General features: G+C 37.2%; 1 protein-coding gene and 1 pseudogene across 3 annotated transcripts in view; one reads left to right on the forward strand and one right to left on the reverse strand.

Annotated features, from left to right (window-relative positions):
- The window catches only part of TENM3 (teneurin transmembrane protein 3), a 2,501,300-nt gene that overhangs the window by 180,095 nt on the left and 2,294,076 nt on the right, over positions 1–27,129 (reverse strand). For all 3 annotated transcript variants that reach the window (XM_032413691.1, XM_032413693.1, XM_032413692.1), the window contains one exon: positions 8,056–8,293. In XM_032413691.1, the coding sequence (XP_032269582.1) occupies positions 8,056–8,293 (238 nt within the window). The remainder of the gene's footprint in view (positions 1–8,055; positions 8,294–27,129) is intronic.
- On the forward strand, positions 21,769–25,989 carry LOC116637977 (annotated as a pseudogene).

Genomic DNA, 27,129 nt, shown 5'->3' on the forward strand with positions numbered 1-27,129 from the left:
GTCAAGGGAAAAATGAAGAAACAGAGGAAGCGAGAAGCAATTGTCTTTGACAGGGTGTTCGTTAATTGGTGATGTAACCAGAGGATGAAATTTTAGAGCAAAACACAGTTTTAGAACTGGACAGAAATTAATTCTGGAAAAAGATAAAAATCACCTGTAGTAGTGACGTTAGGAAGAGGTAACACACACACACAGAGACGCATGCGCACGCACAAAAGAGGACTGAAACATTTTCAAACAATATTAGGGAAGGGTAAAAGGATTTAAAAAAAAAACCTCACAAAACGGTTGCTGAGGAAGAGGAAGAGAGGTGCCTCAAAATGAATAGGTCATACTCAGAAAAAGATAAGGATTGAATCACAGTCATTAGCTGTGACCGGAGTAATGGCATGGATGACCTTATACTTTGATCGTGTTCAGAGAAGTGACTAGAAATGTGTTAGAAGTAATAAAGAATTCATTTTCCTAGGTACTAGGGAAATTAAGGTTATCATGTATGAATATATATTTTTTTTAAAGATTTTTTTTTATTTGACAGAGAGCACAAGCAGGGGCAGCAGTAGAGGGAGAGGGAGAAGCAGGCTCCCTGCTGAGCAAGGAGCCCGACGCGGGACTCGATCCCAGGACTCTGGGATCATGACCTGAGCCGAAGGCAGCTGCTTAACCAGCTGGGCCACCCAGGCGCCCCATATCATGTATGAATACTTTATACAGATTGCTGGTTATCCAAAACCAAACATTATCAGAGTATACAGTAACTGCAATTTGTTGGAATTATGCTTTAAAAAATCACTTAAGGCCCATAGCGAATAATTAATGCATGCTTTCTTGGTGTTTTAATTGCTATTATAAAGAAACCTCAATTAAACAAAATAACACGCCTACTCTATTGCACAGTATCTTCATCATGCTCAAAAGACACCTAAAGCTTTAAATACCTTAAGTAAAACTGAGGTCTCACTTCTGACTGATGTGGAGACAAAGCATCTATCAGGGCTTGGGCTGATTCATTCCAAACATTTACTACTTTAGTTAATTAAATGTTTCAAGAATATGAATAGTTGCCTTTCATTATAATTTAAAGATTTTTTTTTTTCCTTCTCAGAAATGAAATGAGCAGACTTGGGGTTCCTACCTGCAAAAATTCACCTTACTTTTTGTTGAATGATAGAAATAGTGAAAGAAGCAAGAGATTTTATTCTGATAAATTTGTGGCTGCAGGCTCGACCTACCTACCCCATGAAGATAAATTAGACCGTAACTATTCCAGTTGAGACAAATACTCTTCTTGTCCGTTGGAGAGAAGAGAGCTACTTGATGATAAATGATATTTATATTTGTTCAACTGTTAACTAATTAGGTTATCTTATCCTATGCAATGGTTGCTATTATTATTTGGTCGTATTTTAAAAACATTAATGGAACACCTATCATTTGCCAGGTACTTTACTTACATTATCTCATTTAAGTCAAAACACTCTTTTTAGTAAGTAGTATTATGGCATTGGAAATTGACCTAAGATTGAAATAATTTGTAGACGATTATATAGATCATTCAAATGATGGATCTAGGATGAAAGCCCTGGTCTGACTGCAAAGCACAGGCTCTGTTTATGATGCTCAACTGTGTTTGTATCTGGGCTTATGGATACAGCCGGACAAGACTGTGACCGATTAGATTACGTCCCCTATCCTATCTGTAAACAGACGTATTCTTAACTTTCTTTTCTCTTGGGAGTCCTGCTTCATCTGAAAATGTCTGTGCAGGGGTGCCTGGGGCGGGTAGTCGGTTAAAAGCGTCAGACCCTTGGTTTCCGCTCAGGTCGCGATCTCGGGATTATGAGATCGAACCCTGAGTTGGGCTCTGTGCTCAGCTCAGTTGGCTTGAGTTTCTCTCTCCCTCGCCCTCTGCCCCTCCCGCTTGTGTGCACGCTCTCTCTCCCAAATAAATAAATACATCTTAAAAAAAAAAAGAAAAAGAAAATGTTTGTGCAAATGTCCTGAAGTGTGACTCCCCTGTCCCAGCACTCCCATCCTCCTGGGGGAGCTAAATCCTATCTTAGGGAGGATAGAAGACAGGACGGAGAAACCGAAGGAGAAGCAGCTGACCCCCATCGCCCACCCACAGGGTTTAGATCGGACTGTGAAATACCCGGAGTTCTTGGCTCTCACACAGCGAGGCTTCAGGATGGAGTTTGAGGAAACTGTTCCAGCGGTTTTCTGCTCACCTCTCAAGAAGACGAAGAGAAAATGCCTGTTGTTGTAAATGCCTGGATCCCCCTCCTACCCTGTCCCCGAGGAACCTCTGTATGCTCCACTCAAAACTGGTGGAGCCTTCACACTCAATGCCAAGCTTTTGTGACAGATTAGTTTTTCCATAAAACCATTCTGAGAAAAAAAAAAGATATTTAAAAGTAAAACTACTAGGTTTTATTCAGGAATATATATCAATATTGACTCCTGGGAATGACCTTCATTTTAGAGCTACTATCAATCCACAGCCTACTTTTCTATTTTAATGTTTGGCATGATACCTCCTAAACAAGCAACCTGAGGCAGGAGCATTACAATTAGTTAATAATAATCTCATTTTAAAAATCATGCTTTTTGGATGCCTGGGTGGTTCAGTTGGTTAAGCGTCTGCCTTCAGCTCATGTCACGATCTCAGGGTCCTGGGATCGAGCCCCAGGGAGCATTGGGCTCCCTGCTCGGCGGGGAATCTGCTTCTCCCTCTCCCTCTGCCCCTCCCCCTGCCTGTGCTCGCTCTCTCTCAAATAAATAAATAAAATCTTTAAAAATATATGAATAAAAATCATGCTTTTGCTTTCTCTTATCTTAGTAATCACCTTTAATCTCATACTTTATTTTAGAATGAGGTCTCTATTTCAGTATAGCTGCAGAGTTTTGGAAACAAAAATTATAACAATGCTAGAGAGCTAGAGACACACAGTTGTTCCTTCTTTGAGTAAATTCAGGACCAAATTTTACCTTTGTTTTACATTTTTGGTGAATACATGATTTACCTGTAAATCTAACATTTTACATTTAAAATTCTAAATTTGAACTTCTTGAACAAAATTTCATTCAATATGTTGGCTTCAATATATGTTCTCTCTTGTCTTCTTGGTATTGTGAGAAGAAAATAAAAACAAATATTTTATGTATTATTTTAAGAACTACATATTTAGAGAAAAACAGAAGCTTTTTCTGTGAAGAAGCTTTTCCCTGACAAAGGGTTAAATATTTGCTAAAAGTTGGCATAGAAAGTAGGAAAGTTCAAGTTGAGAGTCAACCAATGGCTATATTCCAACCAATGGCTGCTTTTCTACTTCCTCTCTCATTTGGTTTCTTTTTCTTATTTATCTTAGGCATAAGATAATATGGGCTTAATATGCAACTTTATTTGTGGAAATAAAACTTAGTTGGGTAACAATATGTCCCTCCAGGGTCCAGGATAGTCTCAGTTTACACCTATAAGAGTTCTAGTCCAATTGTTCTTATAAACCTTTCTTTTTTATTATTTATTTATTTTTATTATTTTAACCTTTTTTAAGGATTTTATTTATTTATTTGTCAGAAAGAGAGAGAGAGAGAGAGCACAAGCAGGGGGAGTGGCATGCAGAGGGAGAAGTGGGCTCCCCGCTGACCAAGTTGCTCAACGCAGGACTTGATCCCTGGACCCTGGGATCATGACCTGAGCCGAAGGCAGACACTTAACCAACTGAGCCACCCAGGTGGCCCTTCTTCCTATTAGTCTTACAAATGCACACATGTCCTTTTACAGGCCTTTTAAGAAATACTGTAAGTTATTGAAAGTGAAATATTTCAAGAGATCTCGAATCCAATTGATTTTTACTATTTATTGGCATATAATTTTAGATAGGTTTACAGGGTTTGTTGTTGTTGTTTGTTTGTTTTTAACGAACAGAGATGGTGAGACTCTCAAAGATTACTTAAGAATTTCTTAGCCTAGGCCCAGATCCAATTTTGAGGTTGGTGTTCAGTAACCTTTGCTTCATTTTTGCATCGCTTTTCCATATTCTGTGATACTCTCCTTCCCCCGCAAACTATCTTTAACAAAAGGATATGGCATCAGTCCGTAAACTTAAGTCAGTGGATTACCTTCCCAGGGATATTTTACTTAGAGCTATATCTGCAATTATGGAGCATCTAACTACTTAGTATCTTGCTAAAGGTAGTTGGTTACCAGCATGCAGGTACCATTTTTCACCTGGGAAAGCTTTCCCTGGTACGATAAGGCCATAACGTGTAGGTTGCTGTCTGGGTTTTTAATAGGAAAGGATGACTGATACCCAAAGCTTGTACGGGAGTCTTGCCTTTCCCTAGACCATTTAGAGTAAAGATTAAAAGAGGGGAAAAAAAGGAGAATACCTTAATTTAGTAAGTAATACTTCTGCTTAGGTATTTTTTTTTTAAGACACAGCAATTGATCTCACATTAAAGCAGCCCAGGACATTTCAATATTTAAATAAAAAATGCAATAATAAAGAGGTAATTTAATATGCAATTTCATACATTAATAATTAGCAAAGCATTACTGAACTGCAAGGTAAAGAGCTAGGGGAACATAACTAATGAACTATCGATGCCAAAGCAGACTTCATAATAAAACAAGGCTTTAATATATCTTTTATTAAATGGCTACAAATGAACCATTTTGTTAACATCTAATAGGTAACTACTAAGCTACTTAATTCACATCTATAAGTGAAGAACCTGCAGGCAATTAACTTCACAATTGCTGAAGGTCAGGGCTCCCAATGAGAGTTGCTGTACTCCCACCTTTCAGGGCTGCCACTGTACTGGGTCGAGTCCCAGCTTTTCCTCAGCCGCTCTGTACTCCGGTAATAGTAGCTATTACCTTGCACTGAAGCAGCTACCGTATAAAATAAACAGAGGATGAGCTGCAGGCTACCAAATGCCCTAAAACTAAATCATACAAAGTATTAGAAATACTGAGTGCCAAGAAAAGGAATTGGGAAGGAAAAATTCTAAGCAAGGACTGGTAGTATATGTGGGTGCTGACTATTATTTATTGGAGATGATAAGATAATAAGGAAATGCTTGTAAACTGCAAATGCTTGTCCGGGTCTGGATGTGACTCTAGGAGATCTGAAACTCACTAGAGATTACAGACCAGAACGGCTCTATTTACCAAGTAGAAATGTACGGTACACAATAATATCGATTGTCTCCAGCAGCAACAAATGTTAAATTCATTAGGGAAAGGAAATAAACATTGGTATGGAAGCAAGAAACTGCTGGTGAAAAAATAAATGCTTTTAATAAATCAGACTAGAAACTGCACTGAAACAGGGCAAGGTGGAAAGTCTCTGATGCTTTCTCCACCAATTCGCATAGACGAAGTCTGCGATTTACCAAGAGTTCCGTGGATGATTACGTGCCAGTCTGCTAGCAGCCATGATCAATAACATATGCTGGGAGGAGAAAAGGGCTGGGGACAAAGAAAGCCTGCAGAATCTTACACACACAGAACGGAATGCCATGCTTCATAACTGATACCCTTTAAACGACAGTTTCAGAAAAGTGAGAATCCGTAAAATGAGTATACACGCAAATAGAAATAATTGCCAAAGACGAAACTGTGCCCTGGATTAAAAGACTAGTCAAGGGCAGACACATGTCTGGATGAAGTTGTTAATATAGCTGAAATGGAGCCTGAGAATCATACTCAATAGGGAACCTTAACTAAAAAAGGAAAAATCAATGATAAATAAGACTGGTTCTTCACCTCAAGAGTTCCAACCAAGTGAGACTATTAAGGAAACCACAGTAGTACTCTGTTAGGACAGTGTGAGATTTTCACACCGCTGCTGAGGTTGATACACTGAGTATGTGGTAAGCTGAAATACCATTTTCTTTTGACTGGCAATATTCTAAGAGGTGGACACCTGAAAACAAGAAGACAACACAACTAGACGACGGAAAGTTTCTACATTTTTTGGATTCATTATTCTTCACCTACAAGTTCGTGAGATAATAGCAACCAGTAGATTTTCCTTTCCATGTCAGTTCATAAAACTATACAATGTAATTCCATGGATGGTTCACTAATAGCATCGCTTTGAAATGGAATTTCAAATGGTATTGCTTTCAGATCACCCGGAGAGCGATTTCTTACACGGTCTGAATACAGAGAAATCAGCTACAAGTACACAAATGGGTAGAATGGGTTGTCCTCTAAACCACTACTCTCTCTCCTAATGTCCCACCAACCAAGATTCATTAGCACAATATGAGGAATAACAAGAACACACCTTATCTTCCCCCCAAATGATTCCAAATATCTCCACCAGAAAACATGGATTCAAGGAATATCAACCCTTCTACTGACCCAGTTTTTGAGGCTTCTGAACGATACAACATCCCTAAAATGAAACACGTTTCTGCTGACTGAACTCGACATATTTCACACATATTTGTCAAAACAATTATCCATATTCAATTTGATGACTACAATGCAATTATCCATATTCAATTTGATGACTCAACTGGAAAATTACTTTTTTCCTAATAAAATTCTTCCAAATGACAATAGTGAATTGGTGTTGATGAGTTGTTCAGTGTGTGCTAATTAATTACACTGGGTAAATTTAGTTCTGTGCTAATAACCTCAGGAAAAAAAAAGATCTGTAGACATGACTTTTGGTCTTAAGTGAAGAAATCTCCTGTTTGCCTACTTCTTCTGTATTTTCTCTTTCTAATCTCTCCCAGACGAGTGTTCAATAATACAAAATAAACAATAAAGGCCAACTAGTCTTGGCTGACACTACAGATAAAAAGACAAGAGTTCCTTGGAACCATGTTCTTACTTAGGTCAAGAGTAAAAGAAAAGAAAAAGATTTTTATTGTTGATAACTAACTGTGAGGACCTCCTGCTAGCTCATCCTCAGGGCAGAATTGGTTTAGATCATGCATTTAATGGCAAAAAAAAAATGACAATTTATTCGTTGTGAAACCTGTTTCTTCATCCAGAAACTCATTTAATGCTGACATTAGCCAGGGGCTCTACGGGACAGGGCATTCTGTAAAATTTTTTGTGCCTGGAGATATTTACAAATGCAATGGATTAACTCGAAACAGCTCTTCCTGATCTACATTTTCGTCTGAGCAGTTTGCTCCCTGTGGGCCAACCCGTGTTACAAGTCTTAAATTAAGAACCTCACTGAAACACACCTGGGAGAAAGGACACTAAGCTGGGGAAGCCTCTGGAACACAAGACTGAGAGAAGCCCACGGGTCATCATACAGAAATGGGGCAAAATGACTTTGTATCGTGACAGATTATGTGTCGCACGGTTTACGACAGAGGATGGGATTTCAGGAGTTAGAGATCTCAGTTCATCATAAGGAAGAATATTACCGTCTAATATTACTAAGAATGAGTGGGATGTCTTAGGAAATAATGCTGGAACTTTAGAGGGTAGGTCCCATCTCCTTTCTATGGCAAGAAACTAAAACATCCTTCACAAATGGTCATCTGACTTGTGCTTCACTATCCTACTTAGGAATCTACTATGATTTTATGATGTAATGAACACAGCGTATCCTGGGAAAGGAGGGATGTCTAGAACCAAGTCTCTGCTAAACGCGTTCATTGAATCAAGCTACACAGGGGACGCAGAATCACATCCTACGTCTCCATCTTTTTCTCGACATGCCTCATAATTTGTAAATGAGGAATAAAAAGACAGTAGTAAGGAAGAGTTTCACTGAAGGCATTTATTCTCGTCTCTTGTAGCCTACACAATGTGTAAAACGGACGAGAACGTTCACGGGCCCAGCAACTAAAAAATTACCTGTAACCTGGAGCTGTTCTCAGAGAAGACCAAACACAGAGTATATAAGTACACTAAATTTCTTAGCAAGAAAAGGGCGAGACTAGTGTATCTTTAAATGTTCGACGCTAAAACAACACGGTCTGTTGACTATGCTAGGATACCCATTCTCCAAGCAGATCCATCGTGCAGCCCTAGCAAGCAGATGATCTGAGAGTCTCCCACAGAGGGGTTACCTGCTTTCCAGTGGTACATTACTGCCAAGGACCCAGCTGTCCTGCAGCTGGACGGACTCGGGTGTGGTTTGCAGCTCGGCGGGCAAAGCAGCCGGCGGGGCCGGACTCTGGTTCCTCCTATTGGTCAGGGAGTTTCTGTTGAGAGAAGTGATGGACGGATGGTGTTGTGCGGGGTGCTGTTTATGGGGTGGTGGCAAAGGCTGCAGAGTGGGCTGGCCTTGGTTGTTTGCAGGTTGCTCTGAAAAAAGAAAAGGAAACTCATTATGTATACTGATATATGTATATGTACATACGTAGCTACACACACCACCAATTTCTTGGGGGATCCACTGCAGGTGAATTAGAATTAAAACCTGCATTTAAATCCATAACCTAATAAATCTGCATATTATTCTATTAAGCGGGTGTTCAGTGACATTCTCTAAGAGCAAGTTTACCCTTGATACACGAAGTACTAATTAATATACAACAGATGGTAAAATTGGTTTTGGTTTTAATTTGTTTCAGATTTTTTTTCAACTGGTTTTATTAACACCTACAGAAAACAGTATCTGACAGCTTCCCTCATGTGCCTTTAGACTTCAGCTTTTTTTTAACAAACCAACCCTGAAATTAAATGGGTAATTTCGGTTGAACACAAAGGTTTTCGAAATGCATATAATCCCTATAATTATTTAATGGAGTTTTCTTAAGCTTTATTTAACTGCAATAAATTATTACAAGCTAGTTGCTAAACAGCAGTAGACTACTCTAGTTTAGTGCATTTCAAATAAGGCAGATCTGCATTATGATCCACTAATAGACACTAAGTATTCTTTAGCAGAAGGTCACTCTGTGAAGCAGATGTTGTTTCATGGATATTTAACAGACTGAATCACATCTGATTACGACGTCAGAAGGCTCATATACTTAATGACCGTTACATCCATTAGAACACACACAGAACAGATTTTCCAATTTCACAGTATGCAGTATAACTACATTTTGGAGTAAGTCATAGGTGACCAGAGTGACTCATGCCATTGTGTCAGTGGTACAAATATTTTGTTCTAAACCACAATCGTAAGGGATCCAGCAACTTCAAAATAGAAACACAATGCTAGGTTATAACCATGGAAAAATTCCCTAAAACTTAATAAGTTGTAAGTTAAAATTTACAAATCAATGTAACATGAGACTGACTTTTCAATCTCATTACCTGCCTTTGGACATGCCAGAATTCACAAATACCACATTTTAACAAACAGATGACTCCCTAGTTTAACGCTAAACTTATTATGGTTCCACACATGGAAAATGTCCATTTTTGACTAAACGCAGTTCAAAGTGCAATATAATTTTAAAGTGATGTATTAAATCATGCTATTAATATAAATGCATGTATTAAAAGAGAATAGGAAACACAGGGACTATCTTTCATCTGCAGTGTGAACTCCAGCAGTAATTGTTATACCAAATAGAGTCTAACACTGTAATTCTGATTGCATGAAATGAATACTTGATATGTAATAGCTTGAACATATATTATCTGTAAAGAGGTTTCTTTACAGGGTACAATAATTAAAATAACTCCTCCCATAGCACATAATACCAGTAATTACTGCATATTTCTAATGGTCTCTAACAATCCATATAATATCACTTAACTAATAATTTCTTACTCTTGAAATGAGGGACAGAGACAACACCTAAATATATGAAATAAAGTTACTTTCTTGCACAGTCTCTGTTCTTGAGAATCCTTACACTAGAAACTATAGAAAGCTTGCGTGGTCCATTGCTTTAGTGCTCATGAAAAATTAAAAGAGTATCTACATCTCAGTTAAACTGAAAGTACCCTTGGAGGTAACGAGAGGGCTAATCTACCCATACAGTTTTAATGGTGTTAGAAAAAAAGAAATAGTTTAAGACTCAAAGAAGATTTATTATTCAGGTATCATATAATTAATTCATTTTTTCTTCCCCAGCATTAGTGTATATGATTAGAATCTCTATGGATGTCTTTAAGGAGCATTTCAAAGCTGTTTTTATAAATATATATAATATATACATAAATATATATATAATATAGACACAATATAGACATATACATAATATATAATATATAAACGTTATATATAATATATACATATATGCATAATATATAAATGTTATATATAAAATATATACATAATATATATATTTATATACATATTATATATATTATGTATATATTTATTTTACCATAAGTGGAGGGCCTTAACTAGGTTGGTGTCAATGCAATGGGAACAAAGAAAAGAGAGAAACATTTCAAAGTGAAAAGCATTAAGATTGTTTCTAAAAAGAAGTAGAGGGAAATGTCAAATGACTCCATGTTTTTAAGCCTGGCTCCATGAAAGGACGGAATTATACTATACATATGATATATAAATTATGTATTGGATATTATACTAACTAGAGGAGAGAGCAATGTATGGTAGCAGTTGATACCAAATTTAATTTCTAACTCTGTCACGCATTACCATCGTGAGCCTCCAGTTTTCCCATTTGTGATGTGGGAAATAACACTGTCCCATCTAGGTATTAGTTTAATCTAAGGATTCAGTGAAATGCACTCCTTCGTTCGTTTATTCGCCCACTGAGTCACTCAGCCCACAAACATTTATCAAGCCCCTATGTTAAAAAGCTACGCTAAGTCAACAAGTGAAAAGTACTGTGCAATGGTTAGGCATCATGGATATTACGATTGTTCTTGAAGAGGGAACGATTTTAAGATCTATTGCCATTGTCATGTATTTAAATATGTTGAATTTAAGATTTTTCTTCTTGGGGCGCCTGGGTGGCTCAGTCAGTTAAGCGGCCGACTCTTAGCCCCACATCGAACTCTGTGCTCGGCGGGGAGTCTGCTTGAGGATTCTCACTCTCCCTCTGCCCCTCCCCTCACTTACGCGTGCACATGGTCTCTCTCTCTCTCTCTCAAATAAATAATACATCTTTTTTTTTTTAATTTTATTTATTTTGACAGAGAGAGAGAGTACAAGCAGGGGGAGTGGCAGGCAGAGGGAGAGGGAGAAGCAGGATCCCCGCTGAGCAGGGAGCCCGATGTGGGGCTCGATCCCAGGACCCCGGGATCATGACCTGAGCCGAAGGCAGACGCTTAACGACTGAGCCACCCAGGCGCCCCAATAACTGTATCTTTTTAAAAAAGATTCTTATTCTTAAACAGTGAGAAAAAACTTCCCTTTAAGGTTTCAAAAATGATTAGTACTATGGTGGCTTTGTCTAAGTTCACTCATTCATTTGGCAAGTACTTGTCGAGAACTTATGATGAACAAGACATCATGCAAAGATCCATGCCCTTTTCAACTGTCTATCCAGGTGATTTCAGCACAATGTGTTGGGTCTGCTGGGACCTCTTTTGATCTGACTACATAATCAGGAGGTCTCCCTATAAAATAAATCCAGATAATGAAAGCTAGATTCAATCTAAAATTTTATGGAAGAGAACAAATGCAGATCCTGAGTGAGAGGAGGTGGGCGGCCAGAAATTTAAATTCTGCAGCAGTCCACAAACAGAGGCAAAATCCGAGGATTCACTTGGAGGTGCATGCTACCTCTAGGGACTTGGGCTTACAGGATGTAAGAAGTAGTGGAAGTACTACCAACTTATTCAAGACAGCATAAATTTAAAAAATATAAAAATATAACAAGATAAAAGAAAATTAAACACAGACAGAAAGGAAGAAAGAGAGAATACAAGAAAATAAAGTGGGAAAGATAAGATAAAGCCAGATCCAAAGTGAGTGGACAAAATGCCTGCTACACAGTTCTGTACATTTTTTAAGTAGGATACAAATCTGGCTCTAAATTATTTATCTCGTTGCCAACACAAAAAGGGAAACATGATCAGTTACATGATTTGGGATGTTTTTAAGATCACAACGTTTGCTTGAGAAAAGGGTTAACTGTTAGTGATATTGAAAATAGAGAGAAAATTCTAAGTCCTCATAGGAAAAAAAATTGAATATCCAGGGAAAATTTCAGGACCTGGGTTCAAAACGGACACAAGGAGGGGCGCCTGGGTGGCTCAGTCGGTTAACTGTCTGACTCTTGATTTTGCCTCCCGTCCTGATCTCAGGGTTGTGAGACGGAGCCCTGCAACCAGCTCTGTGCTGGGTGTGAAGCCTGCTTAAGATTCTCTCTCTCCGGGCGCCTGGGTGGCTCAGTTGGTTAAGCGACTGCCTTCGGCTCAGGTCATGATCCTGGAGTCCCGGGATCGAGTCCCGCATCGGGCTCCCCGCTCGGCAGGGAGTCTGCTTCTCCCTCTGATCCTCCCCCATCTCACGCTCTCTCTCTCTGTCTCATTCTCTCTCTCAAATAAATAAATAAAATCTTTAAAAAAAAAAAAAAAAAGATTCTCTCTCTCCTGCTCCCTCGGCCCCTCCCCTACCAAAAAAAAAAAAAAAAAAATGGACACAAGGAAACAGAATAGGGTCTAGATTTGGAGACAAGCACTTAGAATCTAACACTCGTGACCAGATCCACATAAGAAAAACCAAAACATAAAACTGTAGCCTTTGCCTTAAGCTGATTCATTGATAGAGGCTTTCGGTGGATACGAGAAAGTTTTGGATATAATGACTCTGAGTTATACAGGGGACAGTTAGACCTCACAGAGTTATCAGGTTTAATGTTCCTGAGACATAGCTCTGAACATGTCATTTTCCTTCTTAGAAACTCCAAATGGCTTCCTGGCACCTATAAAACATAAAATGCACTCTCTAAAGGCAAATGTCGTATTTCCTCAGTTAGCCCTCAAAATATTTTTGCAAATGTTTCCCCCATGAAGCCCCTTCATGTATCTTGTTCTAGTCAAGCTTGTTGTATCCACCGTATAACTCAACACCTTTCCACACAAGCATATTTGCTTCTAACTGGAAAGACATTTTCCTCCATCTTTCTATATCCAAATCTTACATACTTCAAGCTCTAAGAAAGACGACATTCCTGTTTTCTTCAAGTAGAAATCAGTTATTTCTTCTCTGAGTCTTAGAGTAGTTTATCTGTGCCTTTTTCATGGCTCTTTTCATCTCCCCAATTACAATTAACTTTAGAGGTCTCATGTCTCCTGTTAGGCTCTGTGTGGGCAGGATTCACATCGGATTCACCTTGGAACCCCTAAGAAGCACATGGGGATAGATGTGTGGTCAGCAAATAAATATTCATTCACTCAATCCATATTTGGTTAATGAATACTTGTGAGGAATTCAATGAAGAGAATGCTGAGGTGGTAAAGAGCAGAGCCTGCCCAAGCACCTTTGATTGTAAGGTAATTTGCGACCTGTCTCACTTCCTTATTAGCTCAATTCTTAGATCCTGAAAGGCCGGGACTCTAACTTAAATTTCTTTGGACTTTTCAATATCTTCGCTCGGCTTTGTACTTCGAAGACTCCTAGAAATGTGCTGTCTGATTGGTAACAATTAGGCAATAAGGGCACCTTTGGGGCTCATCCCACAGAGGCAGGGCGCCATGTTATTTCCCCCAGACATCAGGTTTTAGGAATATTTCTTTGGAACCACAGCAGATGTTCCAATATTCAAAATCTACCTTTTAAGGTGTGAAAATAATGGAAAGATTACATAAATACGAATATATAAAATATAAACCTATAAGATATGAAACAATATATAAAATATATATATGTACCTATATATAGTATAGCTTAACCAAACACAGTTATGTCTTCCTTGTATTTTAAAGCTTATGATTAGAAATGTTCCAGATTAGGTATTTTAGAAAAGGTGTAGGTTATTTTCTCAAAATATTCTTCCCTGCTTTTTTTTAAAAATAAAATTATTTGCATAATGCTTACTATAAATCATGTATTATACTCAACGAAAGTCTTTACTCACTATACTCCTTCTTTTTGCCTGACTTTTTTCTTTTTCTTCCTTTTTTAAATTTTACGTGCCTGACTTTTTTCAAGTTCTTATGCTCATATAACTTCATGACACCCTAGCAGCTGCTTGTTTTTATTTGGTAAACATAATTTAGAGCAGATAATTTTTATTTTTATTTTTAAAAAATTTTAAAAAGATTTTATTTATTTGAGACAGAGAGAGAGAGAAAGAGAGAGAGAGAGTATGAGTGATGGGGAGGGGCAGAGGGAGAGAGAGAAGCAGGCTCCCCACTGAGCAGGATGTGCACGTGCCTGTTCATGTGGGAGGGGCTGAAAGTAAGTGTCAGGTGAGAGGTGAGGGGGAGACTGAGCAGGTATCCCCACAGTCACCCAAACTGCCCCGTCCCACACACTTCCTTCATGAGTCTGTCCTTCTCCTTCCCTGGATCTCAGTTATGGGGCAGCAAAGGTCCCTAGAGAAGGAATACCCTACTTCACAAGGGGGATAGGAGCGAGGAGCTGACAGCTGTGTTGAATTAAAACAATTGTTTGCAATTTGAGTAAAGTCTGGTAATAAAAGACAAATGGGGGTGAGGAGAAGGGAGGGGGGAGAGAGAGAGAGAAAGAAATACAAAAGGACAAAAACATTTTTAATTTTACTGAATCCCAGAGAAGTGCTGTTAGATAAAATACCTTCTAGGCAGTCATTTGCCTAGGGCTGGTGTCCCCCTGGATATCACCATCAGCAAGTTGAATAAAGGAATAGATTCTGGTTCTGGTCCTCTAATAGTTTAATGTTATGATACATAGACCATGTTGAACTAGACAAACATTCAGAAGGAGCCAACCCATTTATTGGTGATTAGCAAAGATGGGGCTAAAGCCCTTGTTTCTATACCATAAAATGTGTTCATTCTCACTTCACTTCCTGGTTATATCTTTAATCTTCTCCTACCTGTTACAAATGAAACCTGAATTTTCTTAAAAGCTGACCTCTTCCTTTAACCACATCACCAAAAGAAAACAATCTTTTGTTGTACATTTTATTACCGTATCAGTTTTAACTGTAGTGACCAGAGCTTGGAGTAGATGTTCCAAATGTACAAGGACCAAATCATAGTTAGCTCTTGAGTTTTAAAATCCCAATCTAATTCTTGGATTTAGCTTAATCTTGTGTTCCATTATCAACTAACTCTGTGGCCTTATGGAAATTAATTCTGATGGTAAATTTAGGTAACAGCATCTCTTTCATCTGGCTACATTCCAGGAGCTACTAGGAAGGGTATAATATAAATTCAAAAATTTTTAAGACACTGAAAATAGTAAATTATACATAATTTTTTCCTTTGCCCAGAAAATCTCATATATACTTTACAGATATTTAGCTGTCATTATTTCCCTATGAGGAAAAAAAGTTAAGTAGCAAGACTTTTCCTTATAAATGGGGAAAATTTGAGTTAAGGAGATACGTCTTTTTAGTCAGACCACACTTCAGTGGAGCTCATATTAGAGCACAAGTACTTAGATATTCAGGGTGACTCCTCCTCTCCTTTTCCCCCCACAATGCTGTACTAATAAGATAACCAACTAAAATGGTAAAGGGGAAACTGGAAAAGAAAGGCCTCACCTCACTCAGAAAATGACTTTCACATAAACTTGTTCTTCTGGTTTGTTATTTTATCTAGTGATTCTCACATAAGACAAGTCTTTGAAAGTCAGCTGTTTACTGATGCACCTCTATAAGCCTTTGGTTAAAATATGGCACCATGTAAAAATTTCCACCACAAATGATCTGTCACTTAAACATTTCACACAGCTGCATGCAAATCAAATGAAAATTTTAAATGTGCTTTAAAAACCATAAAATACTATATAAATAAATAATATTGTTCTCATCACCCACCTTCATGACCAGACAACTGATTGCAAGATAATTTATATAAAGACATTTGAGTATGAAAACCTGAGAGATAAATGAGAAGATACAAAAGAAAAACTTGTACTGACCAGAGGGTATAATTTCAGTGAGCACAGATGAACCGATTTACTGTACTTACTGAGTTAGTGAGAATTTGGTTTAGTTTCCTTAGGGTCATACCTTGAAATGAGGATTAGAAGAAAGATTTAAAGACTTTAAACCTTTGCATTCTTTTCCTTTGGAAGTCCACTGTACTTTCTATTTCAAACCATGTGGCCATCTGGATGACCCATCAACTCCCTTGCCCTAAAATGCTGGAAGCTCTGGGTAAAATATAATAAATACCTTTTGGATTGATTCATTTAGTATACGTGTTGAGTGTCTAACAGTTACCAGGCTCTGTTCCAGGCACTGTTCCAGGTAACAGCAAACAAAACAGCCAACAGTCTCAGCCTACCATTTCAACTTATACTTTAGGTTAATATGACTGAACTGGAAAGAAAGAATAGGCCAGAAACCAAGGGGAGAGAAAAATTGTTCAGATCAGGTGATCTGAGGAGATCGGCCTGTCTCTGTAAACTTTCTAATGTCCAACGAAGAAACAAGAGATAATACGTCAATTGTTACTGAGACTCCTACATATATGAGGCTTGGGCCCTCTGAAGCGCTATACCCTCAGTCTAAGAGTAGACTTAAAAATCTCATTGCAAATGGAACAATAAGGATTCTTGCTGTGATTCTTAAGCCCTGCATGGGGAAGAAACCAACTCCTGAAAATTTTAACCACTGGCTTGGGCTTCCCTGGGGTTGTCATATGAGGTTGAAGCTTATACTCTCAACGTAGTTCTGGAACCCCAAGCCAATAAATTAATACTAAAAGTGCAATGCTCCTCCCTGGGGCACCTGGCAGAAACAAAAGCAAAACTTCTTTAGAAGAATATGCTCTCAACTGAAGTCACAAAGGATTTCCACAAATAAAACACAGCTTTCAGTAAATTTACAGTACCAGAAAAGATCTCCCCCAAAACTTGATAATATAGCCATCAGATAAAACTTAAGTATGTTTAGAATGATTAAAGACTTAAAAGAAATTAAAACCATATGAGTAAGATAGTATGAGAAAAAGGAAGTTAAAAAATGTGGAATGTGTATAAATAGGAAAAATGCAGCCACTGAAATCAGAAACTTACTGGATGGTTTAAACAGTATATTAGATACAACTGTAGGGAGTACCAGTGAATTGGAAAAGAGATCTGAGGAAATCACTCAGATGGTGGCATCAGAAAGATGAAGAGTGCTTAAATATGAAAGAGTAGGTCTAAGACGAAAGAAGATAGGATAAAGGAGCTCAATATATATCCAGAGAGAGTTGCAGAAGGCAAGAACAGAGCTTTCTTTAAACAGCTTTTTCCAAACTTCCTAATACCATGTTTATGGCTGTCAAATTATACAGAACATGGACTTACTCATCTCTTTCTTGTTTCATATAAATTATCTCTGCTATTGTCTTTTTTGTTATTGGATGACAGCTTTTGGGGGGACATATTTTATAAAAGGTAACTTCTTTTAAATGGCTGTAACTTCTCTTTGAAGATATTCTGACCTCTGTGGTTGCTGTTCAAAAGCCTGCAGCTAATCTAAAATGTCAAGCACCCTAATTTATTTCAGTGGATGGAAACAAATGTAAATGGCTACCTTGTGCTTGTAAAACAGTTCATCTTTTACTATACTTAACCCCAGTAATGCCACAGATTTATCCTCTATGGAATTCTTAGTTTTGCATAATCATTTCTCACAGAAACATACATAAAACTTACTTATTATACATGCATAGAAAACTGGATAAAAATACCTTCAAAAATGTCTCAGTATATGTTTCAATATATTCTCCCACCCATTTTAAAATAGTTTACCTAAGAGAGTAAGCAAAAAGGGAAGAAGCTATCCTAATCTTGACAATAAAGAATTGTTGACATAAAATCAATAAATACTTCTCTCCTCTCTCATTGTCTAATGAGCATTTGATTTTAGTGCAATTAAATTTTATTGACTTTAGATGGAGTACATGATATGATATAAATAAAGCACATATTTGTGATATGGATAAGGACAGGCTAGAAGGCAATTAAAAGTTATTACAATATAACAAATGGCTTTAAAGAGTAAGAAAAGCAACTTGAATATTCCAAATAATGCAAATTTGCTATGCTTCTCAGATAATATATTCTTTGTCACAAAGAAGATGTCTTGTACAAAAGAAAGTATTATAAGAGGAAACAGAAGATAAAGGATTTAGTGCTGGTGTTCTTTTTTTTTTAAGATTTTATTTTTATTTATTTATTTGACAGAGAGATAGAGAGCACAAGCAGGGGGAGCGGCAGGAAGAGGGAGAGGGAGAAGGAGGCTCTCTGCTGAGCAGGGAGCCCAATGCAGGGCTCGATCCTAGGACCCTGGGATCATGATCTGAGCTGAAGGCAGACGCTTAATGGACTGAGCCACCCAGGCACTCCTAGTGCTGGTTTTAACTACACATAACCTCATATAAATCAACTAACTTCTGGGGCTCAGTTTTTCTCCTCTGTAAAAAAAAGGGTGTTTGGGGGAAGGGTGGGCTCAGGCAATGAATTCTGAAGTTTTTTAGCTCCAAAATTCTTTTAGGTACTATATAATATTTTCCTGAAATATATTAAATTATGTTATGAATATTCAAATTTTAAGGTAATTAAAAGCCCCGTATTATTTCAAGTCATACATATAAAACATTTAAGGGACATACAGTAAAAAATTACTTTATTTCAATTGAAGTATTATGAGAACTTGACCATATTAATTCATGGCACAGATATCCTAGCATATGATCTTGTTATTAATATTAAAAATAATATGTTTATTTTTAAAACAAACCATTCTGTATTATATATGTTGTGACTAGTAACATCATAAGGTACGTATAGTCAAAATCATTTTGTATCAAACTTAAATTGACTTCAGATTTTTTTTTTTAAGATTTTATTTATTTATTTGAGAGAGAGTGAAAGCAAGAGAGATCACAGAGGGAGAGGGAGAAGCAGACTCACCGCTGAGCGGAGAGCCTGATGAGGGGCTCGATCCCAGGACCCTGGGATCATGACCTGGCTGAAGGCAGTCGCTTAACCGACTGAGCCACCCAGGCGCCCCCGGTTTCAGATTTCAATATTAAAATTGCTTATGGAAACAACTGGAAAAAAAAAAATCCAGCATGAAACTTTCAAACTTAAAAGAAAACTAACCAGTCTCTTAAAAGTTATGATGACAGTTATAATGCATTTTAAAAATTACAGTTAATCAATTTTAGGAAAAAGAGATTCGGTTTACTTGAAACCTTTTTCTGATTTTTCTTTTTTGAATATTTCAGCAACTATAGGAAAATTAAGTGAGGAGAAAACACTCAAAGTATCCAACAACACTGCTGATCTTGTTTCCCCCAAAATACTACCTTTGCCATTGACTTTTCCCCTAGCATATTATTTGATCTCATATTTGTTATCTGCAATTTATTGAGTCCACATTATCTATAAATGTCTTACATTGAAACAGAATAAAATCTTTTAAGTTTCCTTCCAATCACATGATGGCCTCCAGACAGAGAAGTGTGTTACCGCAAACATTAAATATTATGTAGATGCAAAAAACTTCAACAAAACCCATGGTATCCTTCCCGTTCTTGGCATGTACAATGAGGCTGATCTGTTAAGTGGAACCCCTGCAATGATGCTCTTTGATTAAAAGGGAACAAGTCATCGTTTAAGCTGACACTTGATATTTGGTGAATGCCCTTCCCTGTCAATAATTTTGGGATAATTTTTTGTGTGTATGCAACACTAAAAGCCTCTTCCCAGTATATATTTTTCTGCTGCTATAATGACTTAGCACCATCAGAAAGGACAGTACAGTGAAAAGAACTGCAAAGTACTATAGAAATGTGAGGTACTATTGTTTAGGAGATTAATGATCTGGAGTTCCTGAGGCTTTGTTGTGCCTTTTAAAATAGTAGTAAGCATGACTTTTTGAAGCTGGAAGGCTAGGACTTTCTATAGGATGCTAATTGCCACTAGAAACCTTCCTCTCACAATAGAGGTTCAAAAGAAAGCAGGTGACTAAGATATTCTTTCACAGATCTTCTGATCTTTCCTTTCATGAGTCCACAAGCATTTTCAGGCCAGTTTATTAAAATTTTCCATTGAAGAGATAAGTGGATTTACAGTGGAGAAGAGTAAAAATGAGCTGGTATAGTAGTCTGCTTAGGCTGCCATAACAAAATACTACAGATTGGGGCACTTAAAACAAGAGAAATTTATTTTTCCATAGTTTTGGAGGCTGGGAGTTGAAGATCAAGGTCCAGCAGAGTCCATTTCTAGTGAGGGTTCTCTTCCTGGCTGCAGACAGCTGCCTTCCCCCTGTGTCCTCACTGGGCAGAGCGAGCTAGCTCTCTGGTCCTTCTTCTTCTTCTTTTTTTTTTAAATTTATTTTATTTTGTTAGTCACCACAGTACATCATTAGTTTCTGATGTAGTGTTCCATGATTCACTGTTTTCATAAAACACCCAGTGCTCCATGCAATACGTGCCCCCCTTAATACCCATCACCAGGCTAGCCCATCCCCCCATCCCCCCCCAAAATTGTCAGTTTGTTTCTCGGAGTCCAGAGTCTCTCATAGTTCGTCTCCCCCTCCAATTTCCCACCCTTCATTTTTCCCTTCCTTCTCCTAATGTCCTCCATGCTATTCCTTATGTTCCATCAGAAAGGATGAATACCCAACTTTTACATCAACATTGATGGGACTGGAGGAGATTATGCTAAGTGAAATAACTCAAGCAGAGAAAGTCAATTATCATATGGTTTCACTTATTTCTGGTCTTTCTTCTTTTTTTTTTTTTTTTAAAGATTTTATTTATTTATTTGAGAGAGAGAATGAGAGAGAGAGAGCACATGAGAGGGGGTAGGGTCAGAGGGAGAAACAGACTCCCTGCTGAGCAGGGAGCCCAATGCGGGACTCGATCCTGGATCTCCAGGATCATGATCTGAGCCGAAGGCAGTCGCTTAACCAACTGAGCCACCCAGGCGCCCCTCTGGTCTTTCTTCTTATAAGAACACCAATCCTATTGAATCAAGGCCTCCCCCTTATTATCTCATCTAACCGTAAGTACTTCTTTAGACTTCTCATCGCCAAATACAGTCACATGGGGCGGGGGTAACAGCTTCAACATATGGGTCTGGGGAGAAACAAAATCAGTCTGTAACCGCTGGGTTCAAATTCCCTGTCTAAAATTTAGTAACTATGTAACTTGAGCAAATCAATTTCCTATTCTAAATTCTCTGATTCCTCATTTGTTCAGTGGGATTAATAATTACTCCTATACAGAGGATTAAAGGAGAAAATGTATACTAAAGTATTTTTATAAACTGTGAAGTGTTATTTTAATGTAAGGTTTTATTTTCCAGACTTCCCCATTTATTCATATAAAGCAATAAAAATATTTTTACCATATATATGTAAAAATATATATATTTACAAATATATATATATATTTTGACCAAAGAAGGTGTTTATATGTGAGTATGTCCCTAAGATAATTTCTTAATTTCTTTCTACAAGGTTTTAAAAACATTCCGTTTTCATTTCTAAACTTACAAAGGCAAATATAACCTAAATATTTTTAAAAAGATTTTATTTATTTATTTGACAGAGAGAGAGAGACAGTGAGAGAGGGAAGGCAAGCAGGGGGAGTGGGAGAGGAAGAAGCAGGCTTCCCACTGAACAGGGAGCCCAATGCAGGACTCGATCCCAGGACCCTAGGATCATGACCCAAGCAGAAGGCAGACACCTAATGACTGAGCCACTCAGGCGCCCCCCTAAATATTTTTAGAAGTATCTTCTAACATCATTTAGAGTGTTTGCTGAGGATGATAATGTATCACTAGCATAAAAGATGGAACATATGTACATTAATGCCAAAAGAATTCCATGTGTGTGCATGGTGGCTAAAATGTGCTTCCATGCTGGGTAATGAACTCATACTATGCAAATGCAAAGTTTGTACTCTTTGCATTTAAAGCAACACAGAAGAAAATGATTCTCCCGCCGACACATGTGCAAATGTAGAAATGAATGAAACAACTTTGTGTTTTACGGCATTTACTTTGAAAATCTGATTAAGATAGATGTCTTTAGCTCCTAATTCTTCAATGTCACGTTGTCATAGTTCCCATCAGCAAGATGTTTTAAAGGCTTTAGATTAATATTGCATGCCAGAACTGAAATTACATCCTTTGTCGTTTAGTTCCTAATGGTGCAAGTGATATCTATCAAGTAGTGTTTTATGAAGCATGCGTGATTTTTATTGCAGGCTGTTTTCACAAATCTTTTTCAGGTTTCAGAAAGACTGCTTAGAATTTACAATAAATAGGCCCTTCTGTTGAAAATCATGATGATTCTTAAAACTGAGGTGAAATCTGTATTATTAGGATTTACTTATCAATAAAAAATTCTTCTCCCGGAATCTGTTGTGTTCCCATTTGCACAGTCTTGAATATATTTGCTTTTACCCAAATATTTTACTAAATCACTTCTTCTAAATATATGCAAAATATGTGCCAAATACACATCGCTCACAAAACCCTTCATCTGTAAGCATGTGCATTTTCTGCCTAGTAAGGAAAATATGTAGTATGTGGATGTACATATACATTAACTATTGAATGCTGACTGGGTTTGTGCTGCAAAATTATGTATTTTATTTTTTATATATAATTACTAATTTATTTTTAACAGAAATTCGTGTCCTGACATTAATCTCAATTTCTGAAACTCAATCATATCATATATAATTCATTTTCATTTATTAAAGACCCAGAGTCATAACATAATCTTACTTATATATAAATTAGGAGGATACAAGTGAAAAAAAGAAATTCTTGTATTTGATAAATATATATACTGCTTTGAACATAAACCAACATATGTATACTCTTGGCTCTATCTTTAACATATTCTATTCTTTCAGCCTTGGTTACCATTATCTATAAAATTAGGGGGATAGATCAGGATTTCTAATATGTTTTCCACTTTAAAAAAAAAATTCCACAATTCTATAGCATTTTATATGCTGTATGTCCTAACAGAGGCTGGGGTGGCCTCCATTTTGGCTGTTACAAAACAAGATGAACCTACTGACCTTTTCATGGCTGAGGTTATAGACATTAAACATAAATCTGAAATGAATACAAGCTTAATCAGAGGTCTTGTTTTGGACCAAAGGGCATGGCATCCCAATGTGAAAAAAAGAGTAGAAGATTCACACGTCTTCATATGTGCAATGTGTTCTAGGAATATGAAAAAAGAAAAAGCAAATTCTGGCTTTTTTTAAAATAAGAATTCAGAAGAGAGAGAAACTAGTAAAAACTGAAAGAAAATTCATTGAAGATAACAATTAAAAACATGATAGAACTGAAAAAGAAAGTCTGTGGTGATTCAGAGAAAAGATCTGTTGTTATTTAATCAAAAGGGAACCGACCCTTTTCCTTAGATGCTCTTGCAAAAAAAAAAAAAAAGGTATAACAGTCCTGTGCAGAGCTGAAAAGAGAAATATAGAAAGGCTGACTCTTGCTCGTGGTGGGGGAGCCCTAAATTCTTTTGATGACCTAAATCCTGATTGTTTGGAACATGCAGGTCTCGCCTCTGAGTATACATCGGGAGAAGAGAAGTTCACCTTTAGTGAGAAATCTAACAATCCTCGCTCTGTCACATTACTGGTCAAAGGACCAAATAAGCACATCCTCGCTCAAGTCAAGGATGCAGTAAGAGATGGCTTGAGGGCTGTTAAAAATGCTATGGCTGATGTCTGGGTGGTTCCAGGTCCCGGGGCAGTGGAGCTGGCAATGGGAGAAGCCCCGATTCTAAGTCCAGTAAAGGGCAACTTGGAGTCCAAGCATTTGTGAATGCGCTGCTCATTTTTCCAATGGTTCTTGCTCAGAGCTCTGGTTTTGACTTTCCAGAAGCACGAATTAAAATTAAAGTGAAAGCAGAACATTCAGAATCAGGTCAACTTGCTGGAGGTGTGCACTTAAACAGAGGTGAGCCAACGGCAGCAGCAGACGTTGGCAAATGGCATAACTACTGTGTGAAGAGACAGCTCCTTCACTCCTGCGCTGTGATGGCTGCCAGCATTCTCCCGGTTGATGAGATCGTGCAAGCCGCCATGTCTTCTCTAGAAGGTTGAACCGAAGCTTCCCCTGTATCATCCGAATCATGAAGACTCTACACAGTGCTCTTAAGAATAGAGCTATGGAATTTTTGTCCAAGCTTCAAATGCTTTTTCAAAGGAAATTCCCATATAAAGGAGAAAACTCTGACATCTATTCGCATTCTTAAGTTCTGGAATTATAATTACAGCATTTTAAAAATTGCGCTGCAGTGTACATACATTAAGCAGGCCATTTTTACCAAGGAACAGGATGCTTGGCTTTAGCTTCCGTGATCTAAAAAATACATGTTAGATCGGCAAATGTGATCTAACTTGTTATTAAGTATTCCTTCAAAAACAAAACAAAACAATCTCCCCAAGATAAAACAACTGACCGAAGACATGATAAAGGACAACAGCAAGGGGTTTATTCTGGGATGTGTCTCCCCTGGTCTATATCTCCATCGTTGATGTAGGATGAAGCTGGCTACATCTCTCCTGAGTTAGCTGTGGTCTTCAGGGATCCCACAGACATGTGGGTTTTGCCAACTATATGTCTCTTACAAAGGAGAATAAAAATATTAACATGAAGATCGACAGTCCTACCCAGCGTTGCCCTGCCCATTCATCTTGTTTGGATAATTGCACATTTAAAATTAGAGTCTACTTATCTGGTTCTAGACATTAGGGAATAATGCACATGGAAAAGGTTTTTCCAATTCGAATTCCCCATGGCAGATCACTGCAATTCTCATTAATTCTATAAGGAAGAGCTTGCCTCTCCTTCAATGTTTACTTGAATTTCTTCTGCTGTATGTGGCTCACTGAAAGAATGGCAATAGTTCACTTTAAAAACATTCTCTCCATTAGCGAGAATCGATTTTCTAAAGCATTCCAACACATCCATATCCAGTCTATAACAATTCCTTTAACCCCTCATACTCAAAAACACTGTGTGCCTAAAAGATAATGCTCTTCACTATAAAAAAAATAAAGAAAAAAATAAAGAAAAAGGAACTACATATTTTTCTCTACTTTATTTTCTTTTGCTAGCCATAACTAAATTGCTTTGCCCAGTAATTTCAGAAAGAAGTTACTATAAATCTAAAAGGGAGTTTCTAAAATTCTAGGCTTAATATAACTCTATAGACCCGAAATGCAAAAGTGGGGGGGCACAATGGAAGGGAGAAATCTACAGAGGAAATTTTATACTCATTAAAGATTATTAAATTCTTTAGGCTAGGTGCTCAACATACATTATTTTATTTAATCTCACAGCCACCATAAGCTGTCGGTATTTATTCCTATTTCATAAGCAAGAAAAGAAAGTTCTGAGAAATTAAGAGCTCTTGCAATGGTCAGAGAAAATGACTCCAAAGCTTTCCATACTAATTTATACACGGATAATTATTTTTGTCAGTTTTGATGTAGACCTGTTGTCAAGAAGAAAACGAAGATGAAATATTAGCTTTAATACAGTACTGCAGACTAAGGAAACATTGGCCTTAAACAACACATTAGACCAGATATACTTCACAGATATATACAGAACGTTCCGTCCCCAAACTGCAGAATGCACATTGTTCTCAGTGCATATGGAACATTCTCCAGGAGAGATCACATGTTAGGCCACAAACCAAGGCTCAATAAATTCAAGATGACTGAAATCCTATCAACCTTCTTCTCTAACCACAAGGTATGACACTAGAAATCAATTATAAGAAGAAAACTGGAAAAATCACAAAAATGTAAAAATCAAACAACAATTTACTGAACAACCAATGGGTAAATGAAGAAATCAAATAAGAAATGAACAAATACCTAGAGACAAGTGAAAACAGATATACAACATGCCAAAATTTGGGGATGCAGCAAAAGTGGTTCTAAGAGGGAAGATCATAGTAATACAGGCTTACCTCAAAAAAAGAAGAAAAATCTCAATCTAACTTTACACATAAAAGAGCTAGGAAAAGAACAAACAAAGCCCTCAGTCAACAGAAAAAAGGACATAACAAAGACCAATGAAACTAAGACCTGGTTCTTCGAAAAGATAACAAAATTGACAAATCTTTAGACCAACCAAGAAAAAAAGAGAGAGAGTTCTAATAAAGTCAGAAATGAAAGAGAATTTACAACTGACACCACAGAAATAGAAATGATCATTTGAGACTACTACAAATAATTAGACACCAACAAATTGGACAACCTAGAAGAAATGAATACATTTCTAAAAACAAACAATCTTCCAAGACTGAGTCTTGAAGAAATAGAAAATCTGAACAGACTGATTACTAGTAAAGAGATTTAATTAGGAATCAAAAATCTCCCAACAAACAAAAGGTCCAGTAAATTTTACCAAACATTCAAAGAAGATTTAATACCTATCCTTCTAAACTCTTCCAAAATATTGAAGAAGAGGGAACACTTCCAAATTCATTTTATGAGGCCAGAATCACCCTGATATCAAACCCAGATAAAGACCCCACAAAAAAAGAAAATTACAGGCCAATATCACTGACAAACACAGATAAAAATTCTCAACAAAATACTAGCAAACTTCATTCAATAATACATTAAAGGACTGTGTACCATGATCAAGTGGAATTGATTCTAGGAATGCAGGTTGGTTCAACATTATATCTGTAAATCAAGCAATATGATATAGCACATCAACAAAACAAATAAAAATCATATGATCACCTCAGTAGACACAGAAAAAGTACTGATGAAATTCAACATCCATGTATGATAAAAACTCAACCAACTGGGTATAGAGGGACTATACTTCAATATAATAAAGGCCACATATGACAAACCCAAAGTTATTCATACTACTCAACATCATACTTAATGGTAAAAACCAGAAAGTTCTCCCTCTAAGATCAGGAACAAGACAAGGATGCCCACTCTCATCTTTTTATTCAACATAGTATTGGAATTCCTAACCACAACAATTAGGCAAGAAAAAGAAAGAAAAGGGTATCCAAATTGGAAAGGAATTAGTAAAACTGTCATTATTTGCAAATGACATGATACTATACATGGAAAATCTTTAA

This window comes from Phoca vitulina, unplaced genomic scaffold, assembly GCF_004348235.1.
Source record: "Phoca vitulina isolate PV1807 unplaced genomic scaffold, GSC_HSeal_1.0 scaffold15, whole genome shotgun sequence".
NCBI lineage: Eukaryota > Metazoa > Chordata > Mammalia > Carnivora > Phocidae > Phoca > Phoca vitulina.